The sequence below is a fragment of the Pan paniscus genome, chromosome 16 (genome assembly GCF_029289425.2).
Source record: "Pan paniscus chromosome 16, NHGRI_mPanPan1-v2.0_pri, whole genome shotgun sequence".
Taxonomy (NCBI): Eukaryota; Metazoa; Chordata; class Mammalia; order Primates; family Hominidae; genus Pan; species Pan paniscus.
Genome location: NC_073265.2, coordinates 42,825,548 through 42,842,215, shown reverse-complemented (window position 1 = coordinate 42,842,215; position 16,668 = coordinate 42,825,548). Strand labels below are relative to the sequence as shown.

Genomic DNA, 16,668 nt, shown 5'->3' with positions numbered 1-16,668 from the left:
CAGTAGGAGGCAGCATCTCTGTTTTACCATTAAAAGAAAAATGGGACTCAAGGAAGTTAGATGACTCATAGGCAAACAGCTATTCAGTAGAGGGGCCTGCATTCCAATCCAAATCTGATTCCTAACCCCATTTCCTGTCCACTGTGTCAGGCCACTTCTCACATTTATGATTACAGATAATGTTCCCTCTAAATAGCCCCAGTCTGGGTTGCCTCCTTTCTCCTTAGATAGTTACTCTTATTAGGGTTAGTTATCCAATGTTTTGTTGTTGTTGTTGGTTTTGTTTGTTTGTTTTTTAGCAATCGTAACTGGGAAGGGGATTGGAATTTAAGATTTAATATAAGTGTTTCTGCAAAGACAGGGGATTGCTAACCAGAATCAAGGGGCCCCTGCTTTTCCTGTGGGTGCCCCAGCAAAAAGCCTTCGCAGCTACTGTTACTATAGAATCATCTCTCTGAAATTTAGGTTGGCACTTATAGCATTTGAAATTCAGCTAAGGAGTAGGGAAACATGTTTTTCAAAAAAATAATAGGAAGATGGAAGGTTAAAGAAAGGAAGTATTGACTTCATGGTATTAATTTTATGAAGCCAAATCCTAAAGAATAAAATAATACTCCGAGGTGCTCATCTAAAACGTTGATAGGAACCAGTATTCACTTCTGTCAGCAGGAATTGACTGAATAATGTTGGTAAGCCTGGGATACTTTCTTTTATCTTTCCCCCTAAAGTTGCAATTAATTCTTTAACTCACTGACATTGCCAAGATAAGTTGGCTCTCATTTCTATCACATATTAAAATTTTAACATCACATTAAATTGTGCTGTGAAGTACCCCATGATGCTAGGAAGTAGTTACAGTTGAGACCAATACTTAGCTTTGACAATGGCTGAATCACAAGGTCAACAAAGTGGGAGAGGGAGGAAAAACAGAGATCAAAAGAAAATGTTCTCTTACCTGCTGTGTTCATGAAGAAATGGAAAACATGTCAAAATTATAATCTCCTACCATACTTACATGTTTTATATAGTGTTCTTGGTCATTTTACATTTATATTAAATGCTCTATCAGGAAAAAATAATATCAATAATTGGTCAGAAGTTTCTTATGTATTACTTTTATGTTCTCAAATTGCATTGTATACAATATCTTTATTACATTTTCCTTGACTGCTAATGTGGTATATATATATTCATATATATATATACCTCATATGTTAATATAAAAATAGGGATTTGATGAAAAGTGTATCAGACAAATGCTAATTTAAATAGTTGATACCACAATGTCAAACATATATCAATATATTAATTTAAGTAGACAATTATAGTAACAACTTTTCCGCTTGCACAAGCCCTTACCAGTCTTCCCTATCTCTCAGGATCTGGCACCTAGATAATAGACTGTAGCCATCAGAAAGCCTTAATTCATCGATTGTTCATTATGATTATATGTACATTTTCAATTAATGAAAAGGCACTTATTAAGTACTTTTTTGTGTAGGAAACTGCTGGACACTCTATGAACCAGTTTACATAGACCAAGCACTCACTCATTCTTAAAATTTCACACTGAACATTAAGGCAAATAGAAAGGACACTGGAGAGGGCAAACAGAGAAGAAATAATACATAACAGAATGAGTTATATTAAAACAGTAGTGCTCTACCTATTGATCAGAGTGGTATAGCTGGGTAAGGACAAATCAAAGGAAGTCTTTGATTTGATTTTACATGTGATAGAGACTAATTCATGGCAGAGTAGAATTTCAGAATTTGTATAAGGAAGGAATTGTAAGATTTGGTGATCTGTCTTGGGTCAGCAAAAAGAACAAAAATGTGTTGAAGCTGTAAAAATGAATTTGTTTTGATGTGAATATGTGTTAGTATAATTGTTAGAATTACATATAAATTGTGTGTGTGTGTGTGTGTATAAATGTACACAAATGGATGTTAACCCTGGCTGTATATGTAAATCATCTGTGGCACTTTTACAAAGCATTAATGCCTGTCCCACCTCTACCACAGGATCTGTAAAATAAAAATCTCTGGAAGATTGAACCTGGGCATTGGTGTTTATAAAAAACAAAGCTTCCCAGGTGATTCTAATATGCAGCCCATCTTAAGAGCCGTTATCCATTTTTAATACTCTAAAGATACAAGTGTGTTCTGTATATTTCTAGGTAAGAATGAATCCCATGTACCTGAGGCTGACCTTTCACTTTTGAAGCTAATTTCCTGTTGGAGAGACCAGTCTGTGCAGGTATGATATAATTCACATTCATGAGGTTATTAGAAGAGTTCCTTGCTGCTGTGGTTCATGGATACCCCCCTCTATCTGAAAATACAAGTAGTTACTCTTGTCCTCATAAAATGGCCTTTGAACAGACATAGAGATGAGGGAAAACACGGACCATAACATAAGCAAGGGTACACCATTCACTGTAGTTACTCTTGTCCTCATAAAATGGCCTTTGAACAGACATAGAGATGAGGGAAAACACGGACCATAACATAAGCAAGGGTACACCATTCACTAGGGGAGCGTGAATGCCCGGGGCTGAGGGAGGGAGGTTCTTGCTATCACAGGTAATTTCTTGCTTGTTGAAGCTTCAGTTTGAAGCAGGATTGTCCATTATTTGATTTCAAAATATGCCATACATTAAAGTACCTATGTGTGGGAATTTGATTATGTGAAATTAGATTTTTTTTTGATTTTTGATTTTTGTGGGCACATAGTGGTCATATATATTTATGGGGTATATGAAATATTTTAATACAGGCATGCAATGCCTAATTATCACATCACAGAGAATGGGGTATCCATAACCTCAAGCATTTGTCCTTTGTGTTAGAAATAATCCATTTATACTCTTTTAGTTATCTTAAAAAGTAAAATTAAATTATTATTGACTATAATCACCCTGTTGTGCTATCAAATAGTAGGTATTATTCATTCTTTCTAACATTTTTTGGCACCTATTAATCATCCCCACCTACCTCTATCCCACACTACCCTTCCCAGCCTCTGCTAACCATTCTTCTACTCTCTATGTCCATGAGTTCAATTGTTTTTATTTTTATTTTTATTTATTTATTTATTTATTTATTTATTTTTTTATTTATTTATTTTTGAGAAAGGATCTCGCTCTGTCGCCCAGTCTGGAGTGCAGTGGTACAGTAACAGCTCACTGCAGCCTCATTCTCCCAGGCTCAAGTGATCCTCCCACCTCAGCCTCCTGAGTAACTGGAACTACAGGCATGCACACCACACCTGGCTCATTTTTTTGTATTTTTAAAGAGATGGAGTTTTGCCATGTTGCCCAGGCTGGTCTCAAATTCCTGGGCTCAAGCGATCCTCCCACCTCAGCCTTCCAAAGTGCTAGGATTACAAGTGTGTGCCATCTCACCTGACCTGTTTTGATTGCGAGATTCCACACATAAGTGAAAACATGCAATATTAGTGTATCTGTGCCTGGCTTATTTCACTTAACATAATGATCTCCAGTTTATCCGTGATGTTGCAAATGACAGGATCTCATTTTTTTTATAACTGAATAGTGCTGTATTGTGTATGTGTACCATGTTTTCTTTATCCATTTATCTGTTGATGGATACTTAATTGCTTCCAAATACTTAGGTTGCTTCCAAATCTTGGCTGTTGTGAACAGTTCTGCAACAAACATAGGAGTGCAGATTTCTCTTTGATATACTGGTTTGCTTTCTTTGGGGTTATACTGAGCAGTGGGATTGCTGTATCATATGGTAGATCTATTTTTAGTTTTTTGAGGAACCTCCAAACTGTTCTCCATAATGGTTGTACTAGTTTACATTTCCACCAGCAGTGGATTTTCTTTTCTCCACATCCTCACCAGCTTTTGATATTGCCTGTATTTTGGATATAAGCCATTTTAACTGGGGTGACATGATATTGCATTGTTGCTTTGATTTGCATTTCTCTGATGATAAGTGATGTTGAGTACCTTTGCATATGCCTGTTTATTCTTTGTATGTCTTCTTTTGAGAAATGTCTATTCAATTATTTTGGCCATTTTTTTATTGGATTGTTAGATTTTTCCTATAGAGTTGTTTGAGCTCCTTGTATACTCTGGGTATTAATCCCTTGTCAGATGGGTAGTTTGCAAATATTTTCTCTCATTCTGTGGATCGTCTCTTGTTTTTGTTGATTGTTTCCTTTGCTATGCAGAAGCTTTTAAATTTGATGTGATTCCATTTGTCCATTTTTGCATTGGTTGCCTGTGCTTACTCAGGAAATTTTTGCCCAAACCAATGTCCTGGAGATCTCCCCCAATGTTTTCGTGTAGTAGTTTGATAGTTTAATGGCTTAGATTTAAGTCTTCAATCCATTTCGATTTGACTTTTGTATACGGTAAGAGATAGGGGTCTAGTTTCATTCTTCTGCATAAGGATTTCCCAGCACCATTTATTGAAGAGACTGTCTTTTCCCCAATATATGTTCTTGGTACTTTTGTCGAAAATGAGTTCACTGTAGGTGTATGGATTTGTTTCTAGGTTCTCTGTTCTCTTCCATTGGTCCATATGTCTACTTTTGAGCCAGTACTGTGCTGTTTTGGTTACTATAGTTTTGTAATTTAATAAGTCTTTTTTTTTTAATTCTGAGAGTACCTCATCTGTGAGTTGACTTAGAGGACTGGTTCTTCAATGTCCAATTTAAATCCTTCTTTCTCCTTTAAGGCTACTTTTGGTCTCAAAATTTTAGCAGTACCTTTGTGAATTGTACAATAAATAGTTGTGCATTGATTCGATGAATGTTTACTAGAAGTTTATTCTTTTTTATGAGCTTGATACATTACATATCATATTTGCAAGATTAAAATAGCAATAACTCCAATTACAAATGATTATTCTTGGTTATAGGGAAACAAAGTTAACTCGTAATATACTATAGGGGCTGATGCTATAATACTAAATATACACAGTTGGAATGGCTATAAAAACTTGTTATCATGGCCTGCAAATATGCATGTGATTTTTTCCCCAGCCTGACCACATCTGTCATCATTTAGCCCCAACTGGCTTTCTTTTTATTTCCAGGAGAGGTAAAGCTCATTTGAACTCAGGATCTTACTGTTCTCTTGGGCTAGAATTCTCATTTCTTCATTAATCATTTAGGTCTTTGCTTAAAAAATCGATCTCCTTAAAGAAGTCTTCTCTTATAACTCCAACTAATATTGCTGCCACATTCTACCCAACCCCAGTCATCTAGTCATCATCACATTACCTAGTTTTTTTGCTGTGATTACTTTTAATGAAAATTATATTATTTGCTGTTTTGCTTGCTTATTTTGTCTTCTCACTGTTATATAAGCTTGCTGAGAGCAGTGACCTTGTTTGTCTCATTTGCCCCTCTCTTACCAATGCCCAGAAAAGCAGAAGTGACAGTAGGCAGTCAATACATATTTAATGAGTGAATGAGTAGCTATGCAGGCAACCTCTGTAATAATTGGAATAAACACAAGTACAGGCAACTTTATCAGCACATTAGCAGTCACCCTAAAAAGGTTTATCTATTAAAAGTGAGATTTTTTCCCCAGTGGCCAAAAAATTCCTAAATGGGGAAAAAATTATTAAAAAGAAGGATTCAACAGAACATTTCTCTTAAATTGCTCTCACTTGAAGATGTTTGATAGTTGTTCATTTGACCTTCAAATAAACTTTAATGTGATTTGGGCATGTTTGGACTAACAGACCTTTAAGGTTCTATGATTCTGTGACGGTATGTGAAATGCTGGCTGTGGACAAAGACTACCAGAGAATTTACCCACTCTACAGGAAGTCCAGACTTCAAGGTTCTCTTCTCATCTCTGCTACTGGCCTGATGCATGACTCTGTGAGATAGTTTAAACTTCTTTATTATTTGTCTTCCTCATTTGTAAAATGGAAATGAGTATTGCTGGCCCTTCAAGAAGAATAGAGACTCTTGCAAGTATCCATTCTACTGCTTCAATAACCGATCCTCAAATTATTATTATCTTTTTTTTTTCTGTCACCCAGGCTGGAGTGCAGTGGCATGATCTCGGCTCACTGCAGCCTCCGTCTCCCAGGTTCAAGCGACTCTTCTGCCTCATCCTCCCAAGTAGCTGGGATTACAGGCATGAACCACCATGCCCAGCTAATTTTTGTATTTTTAGTAGAGACAGAGTCTCACCATGTAGGTCAGGCTGGTCTCAAACTCCTGACCTCAAATGATCCCCCCGCCTTGGCCTCCCAAAGTGCTGGGATTACAGGTGTGAACCACCACGCCCAGCTATCCTCAAATTACTTATAAAGCCATTCATTTAAGCAGTTAGTTGAATTATGTTAGCTTGATTTTACTTTTTTAAAACTTTTATTTTAAGTTGAGGGGTATAAGTGCAGGTTTGTTTCATAGATAAACTTGTGTATGGGGGTTTGCAGTACAGATTATTTCATCACTCAGGCATTAAGCCTAGTACTCATTAGTAGTTCTTCCTGATCCTCTCTCTCCTCCCACCTTCTGCTCTTCAGTAGGTTGCAGTGTAGGTTGTTCCCCTCTATGTGTTCAAGTGTTCCCATCATTTAGCTCCCACTTATAAGTGAGAACATGCAGTATTTGGTTTTCTGTTCCTGTGTCAGTTTACTGGAGGATAATGGCCTCCGACTCTATCCATGTCAGTACAAAGCACGTGATCTTGTTCTCTTTTATGGCTGCATAGTATTCCATGGTGTATATGAGCCACATTTTCTTTATCCAGTCTACCATTGATTGACATTTAGGTTTATTCCATGTCTTTGTTATTGTGAATAGATCTGCAATGAACATACATGTTCATGTGTCTTTATAATAGAATGATTTATATTCCTTTGGGTATATATCCACTAATGGGATTGTTGGGTTGAGTGGTATTTCTGTCTTTAGGTCTTTGAGGAATCACCACACTGTCTTCCACAATGGCTGAACTAATTTACATTCCCACCAACAATGTATAAGCATTCCTTTTCTCCACAGTCTCTCCAGCATCTGTTATTTTTGATTTTCTAATCTATAATTTTTTGACTTCAACATTCTGACTAGTGTGAGGTATTATCTCGTTGTGGTTTTGATTTGCATTTCTCCAATGATTAGTGATGTTAAGTTTTTTTTCATATGATTTTTGGCCACATATATGTCTTCCTTTGAAAAGTGTCTGTTCATTTCCTTTGCCCATGTTTTAATAGAGTTTTTTTTCTTGTAAATTTGTTTAAGTTCTTTGTAGACTCTGGATGTTAGACTTTTGTAAGATGCATAGTTTGCAAAAATTTTCTCCCATTCTGTAGGTTGCCTGTTTGCTCTATTGATAGTTTCTTTCGCTGTGCAGAAGCTCTTTAGTTTAATTAGATCCCATTTGCCAATGTTTGCTTTTGTTGCAGTTGCTTTTGGCATCTTTGCCATTAAACCTTTGCCTATGCCTATATCCTGAATGGTATTGCTTAGGTTGTCTTCCAGGGTTTTTATAATTTTGTGTTTTACATTCAAGTCTTTAATCCATCTTGAGTTAATTTTTGTATATGGTGTAAGGAAGGGGTCCAGTTTTAATCTTCTGCATGTGGCTAACCAGTTATCCCAGCAACATTTATTAAGTAAAGGAATCCTTTCCCTATTGCTTGTTTTTGTCAGGTTCGCCAAAGATCAGATAGTTTTAGGTGTGTGATCTTATTTCTGGGTTCTCTATTCTGTTCCATTGGTCTATGTGTCTGTTCTTGTACCAGTACCTTGCTGTTTTGGTTACTGCAGCCCTGTAGTATAGTTTGAAATCAGGTAACGTGATGCCTCCAACTTTGTTCTTTTTGCTTAGGATTGCCCTGGCCATTCGGGCTCTTTTTTGGTTCCATATGAATTTTAAGATAGTTTTTTCTAGTTATGTGAAAAATGACATTGATAGCTTGATATGGATAGCAATGAAACTGTGAATTGCTAGGCAGTATGGCCATTTTAATGATATTGATTCTTCCTATTCATGAGCATGGAATGTTTTTCCATTTGTTTGTGTCATCTCTGATTTATTTGAGCCATGGTTTGTTGTTCTCCTTGTAGAGATCCTTCGCCTTTCTAGTTGGCTGTATTCCTAGGTATTTTATTCTTTTTGTTGCAATTGTGAATGGGAGTTCATTCGTGATTTGGCTCTCAGCTTGACTGTTGTTTATAGGAATGCTAATGATTTTTGCACATTGATTTTGTATCCTGAGACTTCGCTGAAGTTGCTTAACAGCTTAAGAAGTTTTTGGGCTGAGATGATGGGCTTTTCTAGATAGAGGATCATGACATCTTCGAAAAGGGTAGTTTGACTTCCTCTTTTCCTACTTGAATGACCTTTATTGATTTCCCTTGTGGAATTGCCCTGGCCAGAAATTCCAATACTATGTTGAATAGGAGTAGTAAGAGAGGGCATCCTTGTCTTGTGCTGATTTTCAAGGGAGAATGGTTCTAGCTTTTGCCTATTTAGTATGATGTTGGCTGTGGTTTTTTCATAAATGTCTCTTATTATTTTGAGGTATGTTCCCTCAATATCTTCTTTATTGAGAGTTTTTAACATGAAGGGATGTTGAATTTTATTGAGAGCCTTTTCTGCTTCTATTGAGATAATCATGTGGTTTTTGTCTTTAGTTCTGTTTATGTGATGAATCATATTTATTGATTTGCATATGTTGAACCAAACTTGCATCCCAGGGATCAAGCATACTCGATCATGGTGGGTAAGCTTTCTGATATGCTGCTGGATTTGGTTTGCCAGTATTTTGTTGAGGATATTTTCATTGATGTTCATCAGGAATACTGACAGGAAGTTTTCTTTTTTTGTCATATTTCTGCCAGGTTTTTGTATCAGGATGATGCTGGCCTCATAGAATAAGTTAGGGAGGAGTCCTTTCCTTTTCTATTTTTTGAAATAGTTTCAGTTGGAATGATAACAGCTCTTCTTTGTATATCTCATATAATTCATCTGTCAATCTGTCTGGTCCTGGGCTTTTTTCGGTTGGTAAGCTGCTTATTTAACTGCCTCAGTTTCAGAACTCATTATTAGTCTGTTCAGGGATTCAGTTTCTTCCTGGTTCAGTCTTTGAGGGTGCATGTGTCCAGGAATTTATCTGTTTCTTCCAGATTTTCTAGGTCACGTGTATATATTACTAGTTTATAATATTCTCCGAGGATTGCTTTTCTGTTGGGTCAGTGGTAATATCCCCGTTATCATCTCTGATTGTGTTATTCGAATCTTCTCTCTTTTCTTCTTTATTAGTCTAGCGAGTGATCTATTTTATTATTTTTTTCTAAAAACCAGCTCTTGGGTTTGTTGATCTCTTGAATAGATTTTTTTGTGAGTTATCTCCTTTGGTTCAGCTCTGATTTTGGTTATTTCTGGTCTTCTGCTGGCTTTGGGATTTTTTTGCTCTTGATTCTCTAGTTCTTTTAGTTGTGATGTTAGGCTGTTAACAAGAGATCTTTCTAGTTTTTTGATCTGGGCATTTAATGCCATAAATTACTCTCTTAACCCTGCCTTAGCTTTGTCCCAGAGATTCTGGTATATTGTATCTTTGTTCTTGGTAGTTTCAAAGATCTTTTTCATTTCTGCCTTAATGTCATTTACCCAAAAGTCATTCAGGAGTAGGTTATTCAATTTCCATGTAATTGTATGGTTTTGAGTGAATTTCTTAGTCTTGAGTTCTAATTTGATTGTGCTGTGGTCCTGGTGACTGTTTGTTATGATTTCAGTTATTTTGCATTTGCTAAGGAGTGTTTTTACTTCCAGTTATGATCAATTTTAGAATAGGTGTCCTGTGGTGATGAGAGAAATGTATATTCTGTTGTTTTTGGGTGGAGAGTTCTATAGACATCAGGTCCATTTGATCCAGTGCTGAGTTCAGGTCCTGAATATCTTTGTTAATGTTCTGTCTCAGTTATTTGTATAATATTGTCAGTGGGGTGTTAAAGTCTCCCATGATTGTTGTGTGGGGATCTAAGTCTCTTTGTAGGTCTCTAAGAACTTGCTTTATGAACCTGTGTGCTCCTGTGTTGGTTGTATTTATATTTAGGATAGTTAGCTCTTCCTGTTGAATTGAACCCTTTACCCTTATGTAATAATGTCTTTCTTTGTCTTTTTTGATCTTTGTTGGTTTAAAGTCTGTTTTGTCAGAAACTAGGATTGCAACCCCTGCTTTTTCCTTTTTTCCACTTGGTTGGTAGATTTTCCTCCAACCCTTTATTTTGAGGGTTGACATGTTATCTTGAAGACGACATACCGATAGTTTTGGTTCTTTATCTAGCTTACCACTCTGTGTCATTTAATTGCAGCATTTAGTCCATTTACATTTAAGGTTAGTATTGATATGTGTGGATTTCATCCTGTCATCATGATGTTAGCTGGTTATTTTGCAGGTGTGTTTATGTGGTTGCCTTACAGTGTCACTGGTCTGTGTACATCAGTGTGTTTTTGTAATGGCTGGTAACAGTCCCTCCTTTCTATATTTAGTGCTTTCTTCAGGAGCTCTTGTAAGACAGGTCCGGTGGTAACGAATTTCCTTAGTATTTGCTTGTCTGAGAAGGATCTTTTTTCGCCTTTACTTATGAAGCTTAGTTAGGCTAGATATGAAATTCTGGGTTGCAATTCCTTTTATTTAAGAATTTTGAATATTGTCCCCCAATCTCTTCTGGCATGTAGGGTTTCCACTAAGAGGCCCACTGTTAGTCTAATGGGCTTCCCTTTGTAGGTGACCTGGCCTTTCTCTCTAGCTGTCCTTAACAATTTTTCTTTCATTTTAACCCTAGTTAAATGGAATACTTTTGTAAAACAGAGCAAAATTAGCTCTAGAAGTTGAATGTTTGCCTTTAAGGTTGGGGGAAGAATGAATTAATTTTGCTGATGAATAAGTTTGTCTAGAGATTGTCTCTTTTGCTTCTCACACATTAAACACTCAACATAAAAATAAATGCTAGCAAAGAAACAGAAAAGTTTGGGGATTGCTAATTTGCATGTTTCCAGTACTGCACTAAATTTCTCTGGATTTTATAATCTAACACCACTGGGTACACATCATGAAATGTAGGCCTCCAGCTAGAAACGTTGCTTTTCCAGGAGACACCCTAAAGACATGAAAGGCCAGCATGAGCAGAGTGTTGGGAAAAATGTTTTATGACAAAAAAACTAGACACTGGAACAACAACCAGGACACAGGGGTTCTTATGCATCTTCATGATGCTCTATGCTATTTTACAGTATTTTGCTCTTCCAAGGTGTTTATGGAATACCACTAAACTTTTTAGCTTGCCTAAGACTCAGTAATACCTTTAGTTAATAAGCATATGTCCCAGATTTGTAGCTGACTCTTTCCAGTCAATGAGTTTGTAAACTTTATTTTTAATCTGTGCACATTGCCTCATAAAAGAATATGATTCTTTGATATCTACCTTTTGGAAGAAATTTCTTTATATACATCGGGAAGACAGCTTTATAGCCATAATGCTCAATACTAGCTCATTATTAAAATTACAAAGTTATATAAAATGCCATATAAACATTTTATATTTTGTTGGAGTAAATTCTATTTCTATTGACTACCTGTAAAATCTATCTACTACATTTATAGAGAGAGACTCAAGTACTGATAGTTATAAACTGTCAATAAATTATACTTTCCATAGTTTATTTTTGAAAGTCTGCAGAATCTATTTCAATTCCACTGGTATTTATGTAGTGCCCATTCTATTCCAGATACTATAATAACATTATTACATGTTTAGAAGATACAGCCTTTCTCTCATCTCACACTGAGTTTAAATATATATTTTGAGTTTCTTTCCAATTGGATGCCATTCAGTATTCACTTTTAACTGTTGTGGCTCTGAGTGCCCTACTCATCATGGTTAATCTATTTTATTCTATAGTTATTTCTGTTCCCCTTGTTTTTGATGATATTCGTATCATCATTCTTATAATATGCATTTGTGGTGACAACTATGTAAAAAATCAACAGTTAAAGTGAAGTCATGACATGTAAATCAAATAATTAGAAATATTAAATTAAAATACATAAATTCCTGTATATTTTTAAGAAGGAATGATTATCCAAGTTGTATAGGATATTATATTCAGTGGGAGAGATGACATTTTAGATCACAATTGTGGGCATGCCTCTGGGGTGATAAGCATCCCAGGGTGAGAGGCCAGCCATAAGCCCAGTGAAGGCATATGGCCAAACTACCCATTCTGAGGGGTATAATATAGTCTGGACACATTGTGGGTCTTAGGATATCCTCCAATATCCTTAATTTATGAGTATAGAAAGAGAAATTTCCATGCACTATTCTGTTACTGAAAGCTCTTATCCTAATTTCTGTCAGTATCACAGACTGTTTTGTAAGTGAGAACATGAAGTTTCAGAGAAGTTTGTGACTTGTCAAAGGTTGGATTTGTGGTAACTGTCATAGTGGAATAGGAAATGCAAACCTTTTCACTTATAATCCCTAGTTCTTTCTACCACATCATCCACATCATGGAACCAGTGCTATCAAATAACATGTATGACAAAGTTAAAATGAAATAGCTTCAGTGTTATAAAATTGTTCATCATGAATAAGTAATACAATATATCTCATCATGTGAGATACATAAATCAGCATGGTTTACCAATATTGTGATATATATATAGCAGTATATGTTAGTAAGAAACATATATAATACTTTATATATATATATCTCAGAAGTGATATATATATATATATATATATATATATATATATATATATATACACACACACACCATATTTGTCATCCAGGCCGGAGTGCAGGGGTGCAATCTGGGCTCACTGCATCCTCTGCCTCCTGGGTTCAAGCAATCATCCTGTCTCAGCCTCCTGAGTAGCCGCGACTACAGGTGTACACCACCAAGCCAGGCTAATTTTTGCATTTTTTGTACAGACGGGGTTTCACCGTGTCAACCAGGTTGGTCTCATATGGTAGATATTAATAGGCACTATTCACCAGCATCATGATATGCAGAAGTATATCTTAGGTTAATGGCACATAATTGATACTCTGATGTTAAATATCTCATTACATGATATTCATGAGTAAGCACCATTCACTTGCATTGCGATTAGGAAGTACCTCATGTTAGTATGCATGGTGTGCAATAGTGATATTCTACTATTCCTTAGCCTTTTTTCACTCCTTAAACATTTGAGTGTGGGCTGGACAAGGGCAGGGAGATAATCAGCAATCAGGAAGCTGCTCCAGTATTCTCAGGAAGCTTCCTATATTTAAAAGTCAGAGGCCAGCTTTTCTGCCCCAGGATTTCAGCAAGTATCTGCCATCATAATAAGCTCGTTGGATGTCCCTGGGACCTGAAGGTCTCACATGCTACCATCACATACAAAAGAGACCGAATGTAATTTGTTTACATAAATACACGTTCAGTTTTTGGCCAAAGCATCTCTAGGTCACCACTCTCGGTGTTGTCCCATATCCCTAGCTCTAGACATGCTTATGGGTAGACTGGGAGTAATGGAGGGGTCCAGTGGCAAATTGTGGAACATGAGTCAGCTTGACAGAGGACAGACTTCTGAGGGGAAAATATATATGCTGTGGCACTGGGATGTGGCTATATGAAAGGCACTGGGATGTAGCTATATGAAAGGCACTGGGATGTAGCTATATGAAAGGTTTAACTGTTGGCTGGAGAAGAGTGATGAGAAGGTGTCCCTAGTTTGTCTATATCAGCAGTGTCCATTCTTTTCTCTCCCTAATTCAGCTCCTGGCTTTCCTTGGGCTGTACCTAACTGCTAGACCTTGCCTCATCTTTTACCAGGAAGAGGTCTAGGAAACTGTCACTAGCTTTGCACTGAGGGCAGAGGATATAGAATCTTGAGTGGACATGTACTTCGAAAGACATAGAATCAGGGATCAGAAGGTCTGTCCACCAAGTCTGTGTAAGCTTGAGGTGTCATGACCCAGATTCTTCATTTTAAAAATGAAGAATTTAGTTGGATGTTCTGTGGCAAGTGTCCCTTTCCCCCTCCTTCGAACCATAGGTCCTTGACTGGGCACACACAGCAATTGGAAGACGTGCCTTGCAATACTTTAATCTATGTAAAACCACATAGGTATACACAAAATTTAGTGAGATTTATTATTGAAGTCATTTCTTTAATTTTCTGTGTAAAGCATAGTTTAAATGCAGTGTTTATTTAAATAATGCTTTGGAGCTAGACATAGTTTGAGGATCTAACCTTGTCTTTAAGAGCCATAGGATAAATTCAAATGAATTTTCTTTATCTTCTGGTGGAAATGAAAATAGGAAAAATAATTAAAAACTCCTCTTTGTCCCATAGTGTAATGTTTGGCTTTCTGGACTTTTAAAAAATGCCCCTCAAGTATCCTTTTAGAATCTCTTGCATTGCAAGAAAACAGTGTGAAAGTCTGGGTGCCAGTTGTTGCTACCCACATTTCAGTTGTTGTGGATGCTAATTCTAGAAGTATGAAAAGTTATTGTTTATGGAAACCTGTTCAAATTTAAATTCCGGGCTTTGGATTTTTTGCAACATACCCAAGCATTTGTAATAATACTAAAAATAATTCACTTAAAAAAATACCTTACAGGTAACTGAAGCAATACAAGCTGTTCTCTTGGCGGAAGTTCAACAACACATGAAGAGTTTGGGAAAGATACCCGTCAACAGTCAACCAGTGTCCGTGGCAGAGAATGGTAACTGTGAGATGAAGCAGATGCTGCCAAAGCTGGAATGGACAGAAGAACTAGAGTTACAGTGTGTTAGAAACACTTTGCCTCTGCAAAGTAAGTACAAAATTTATTGGTATGCTCTTTCAACAGAACTTTTCTACTATAGATAGTCTCCAACTTATGGTGGTGCAACTGAACGATTTTCGATTATATCATGGTGCACAAGTGATAGACATTCACTAGTCTCCTTGACTTATGATGGGGTTATATCTGGCTAAACCCACTGTAAGTTGAAAAGGTCATAGGATAGGTTTATCCAGAAGTAACACCGCCATAACTTGAGGAGCATTGCTACTTAGAGAGTATTGAAAATGTAAGTTCACAGTATATCATCTCTGCAAGAGCTGAGCCGAGTGCCCTGTTTCTGACCTATTCTGCTATCAATTTCCTCTTATAATTGTCAAATGTTTGAAGGACTTCTAGATCCTATTATAATCATAAATATTTGCTAGAAGAACAGCTTGTATTATTTATAACAATGTTTTGAAGTTAAGCAATTAAAACTGAAAGCAGAATTAACAGCAATAGCTTAATAGGATATATATTACAGGAATACCCTAATCATAATGGGTAAATTTGCTTTTACTTTGTACCTTGATAAAAGTCATGTGCCAGTTTTCCTTTTCTAGGCAACAGAAGTATCATATAAAAATTAAACTATTTTTATGGTTAGATCATTTGATTTTATAACAAACTTCATCACTGTCACTTCCTAATGATAATGTTTGTGGTTTAGGGCCAACAAATGAGTCTAAATTTATGTTGTAAAATGTTCTATGATTTTTATCGTAATGTTAGCTGTTACTTAAAAAAATTAAAAACTGTAAAAAAAGTACAACTTTAATTTTCAACTTTATTGTAAGCTTTTCATGAATACATTAATTTATCATGTGATTAAATATGTGTTTTTGTCAGGAAAACGTTATAAATTTACATATTACAGGTGGTTAAATTGTTAAGTACTTCTTTTATCTCTCACAAAGGGTTTTCTTTTAATTTATTCAGGACTAGGAGCAATGTTACTATATATGAAATGTTAAATCTTAAAACAGGAGTCATTCTTGGAAATACTTAATGATTTCTTCTCATTGTTTTTATGAGATTACTGATTGGAGAGTGTTATGTAGAGAGAAATGAAAAGGCATATTTAGTGAAGGCCAGAGATCAAAACAGGTAGAATATGTTTTAATGCCAGGACAGTTGCTGATTATGGTAAATTCAATTAATAATTTGATAAAGCTAGATCGTTATTTTAAGTCATATGCATGTTTATTTTCCAAAAATTAGCTTTAATGATCTGGTAAATTCACCTCTGTGAAAAAGCTCCTGTTTCATCATATCACGTAATTATAGTTGTATTACATATTTTAAGCAAGAAGCAGAAAAATTGCTTTTTAATTAATTTTGAGTGACTACATTTGCATTTTTGACACATATGGAGGGCCGCCCATAGTGTCATTGATAGGTTTCTTCCAACTCTCCCAAGACAGCTAGTGTTACTTGTTCATCGTTTGTTAACTCTCAGTAGATGTCATTTCTGAATTTTCTCCCTAATTTTGAGAGCCTACCTTGTTCATTGGCCCAGAGCCCCATTTTCTGGGTAAGAAATTATTGGTCAGCTATCAAAGTGAAACTTTAGATGAATTTTTCTGTCATTTGGCTTACTCATATTTGAGGTTTCACCAGATTGTGCCCAATTCTGTCCCCAGTACATTCTTAGACATAAGGAGGTTCCTGCAGTCCCAGCTACTTGGGAGGCTGAGTTGGGAGGATGGTTTGAGCCTAGGAGTTAGAGTCCAGCCTGGGCAAGGTGGCCAGAATGCATCTTTAAAGAAAGAACTGTTGATAGTATAGAATTTAGTCTTACTATGACTAAAGACATTTGGATTAAAGTGTGGTATTA

The 16,668-nt window shown here is 36.1% G+C and overlaps 1 protein-coding gene across 2 annotated transcripts in view; it reads left to right on the top strand.

The window, feature by feature from the left end:
* The window catches only part of WDR72 (WD repeat domain 72), a 247,152-nt gene that overhangs the window by 149,103 nt on the left and 81,381 nt on the right, over positions 1-16,668 (top strand). For both annotated transcript variants that reach the window (XM_003827853.6, XM_008953180.5), the window contains 2 exons: positions 2,180-2,259; positions 14,624-14,819. In XM_003827853.6, the coding sequence (XP_003827901.4) occupies positions 2,180-2,259; positions 14,624-14,819 (276 nt within the window). The remainder of the gene's footprint in view (positions 1-2,179; positions 2,260-14,623; positions 14,820-16,668) is intronic.